Source organism: Contarinia nasturtii, unplaced genomic scaffold (assembly GCF_009176525.2).
Source record: "Contarinia nasturtii isolate CC-2019 unplaced genomic scaffold, AAFC_CNas_1.1 Cnas_scaffold_5163, whole genome shotgun sequence".
NCBI classification, from domain to species: Eukaryota; Metazoa; Arthropoda; class Insecta; order Diptera; family Cecidomyiidae; genus Contarinia; species Contarinia nasturtii.
In genome coordinates, this window is record NW_022202441.1 from 1 (window position 1) to 1,487 (window position 1,487).

Sequence of the window (1,487 nt, forward strand, 5' to 3'; positions counted from 1 at the left end):
AACGAAAGCAGAGATAAGAGTGTAATTATTTTGAATCGTAGCTAGGCTGGATAGCACACCCAATTTTCAGCTCCGATGGAGACTATCCGGCAGTCATGATTGATCGTATTGCCAACCACAGCAAAGCGGAAGGTCGTTTGGTTTCACGATTACCGACATTCTCTAAGCATTGGAAAAGGACAATTCAAGGAACGTCTGATTTTTTTGGTTTAAACTATTATACAAGTCGGTACATTCGAGAATCATTGGAACCAATTGGTGAGAACCCATCAGTTGCACGCGACAGGGGAAATGAAAGATTTACAAAACCTGAATGGATTAAAGGTGCATCAGATTGGTTATATTCGGTTCCAAAAGGACTTGGCGATCTTTTAAGGTGCATTCACAATTTCTCAATATTTTTTTTTTTTTTTGAAAACATATTACGATAATATTTCATACCGTATTCGACCAAAGATGGATCAAAGCGGAATATAATAATCCAGAAGTAATAATCACTGAGAATGGTTGGTCCGATGATGATAGGCTTGAAGATGACAGTCGCGTCACCTATTTTCATGATCACTTGGAACAAGTTTTGGATGTCATTTTAAATAACGGTTGCAACGTCAAAGCATTTTCAGGTGCGACCTCTTTACATACATTTTTGTTACTTTGTTTTTAACATTTATGCTTTTTAGTATGGTCTCTGGTAGATAATTTCGAATGGAGTCAAGGCTACACGTAAGACCATTGAATAGATTGATTTCTTCCTACAAAATTAATGAATTATCTTCATTTTAGTGAAAAATTCGGAATGTTTTTCGTTAACATGTCATCGCCGCGGAAAGAACGAATTCCAAAAAAATCCGCATATTTCATGGAAGAATTGATTAAAAAACGAAGCATTCCGGGAATATACTAATGTCATTCATAATAATGAGTCATTTTTTATTAAGACAAATGTATATTTATTTAAATTGATATTTAAATTAAAGAAAAGCTCGTTATTATACATTACAACTTCTAATTTAAATGTGTCTATCAGAAATGATAATTGGTGATTAAAGGCAATATATTGTCGATTGTAAGTATGTTGCAAAAACAATAATCACGAGGAAAATTCTCTTTTTTTGTTCTTCACGTGTGGTTGAGCATATGTTGGCACTATTTCAAGCTTCCGTTGTTTTCTTATTGAATATGTTACCATCCATTCAGTTAAGTCGTTTCACTTGTTACGTATTTCGATGAAATTCAAACGATTTTTGCCTCGACATTGAACTACTGTAAGTACATAAGAACACATGTAAGCGCATCAAAAGTTATATGCGTTCATTTATTTTCGTGGGTTGAGTGCATAAATGTTTATATTGCATTTTCCCCATATTAAATACAATAAATCATCCTCAGTGCTGCAATGTGATTGAATGGCTATCGGAAAAAATAATCGAAAAATATTGGGAATAGGTTTATTTATGTGAAAAGGGATTAAATTAACATTTCAATTT

The 1,487-nt window shown here is 33.4% G+C and overlaps 1 protein-coding gene across 1 annotated transcript; it reads left to right on the top strand.

The window, feature by feature from the left end:
* Window positions 1–41: 41 nt before the first annotated feature.
* LOC116351296 (lactase-like protein) lies at window positions 42–1,002 on the top strand (the record flags this gene model as incomplete). The annotated part of the gene is made up of 4 exons (XM_031783382.1): window positions 42–376; window positions 457–623; window positions 681–723; window positions 784–1,002. Coding segments are annotated over 4 exons (666 nt in total), but the record flags the coding sequence as incomplete, so codon positions are not given.
* Between the last annotated feature and the right edge of the window lie 485 nt (window positions 1,003–1,487).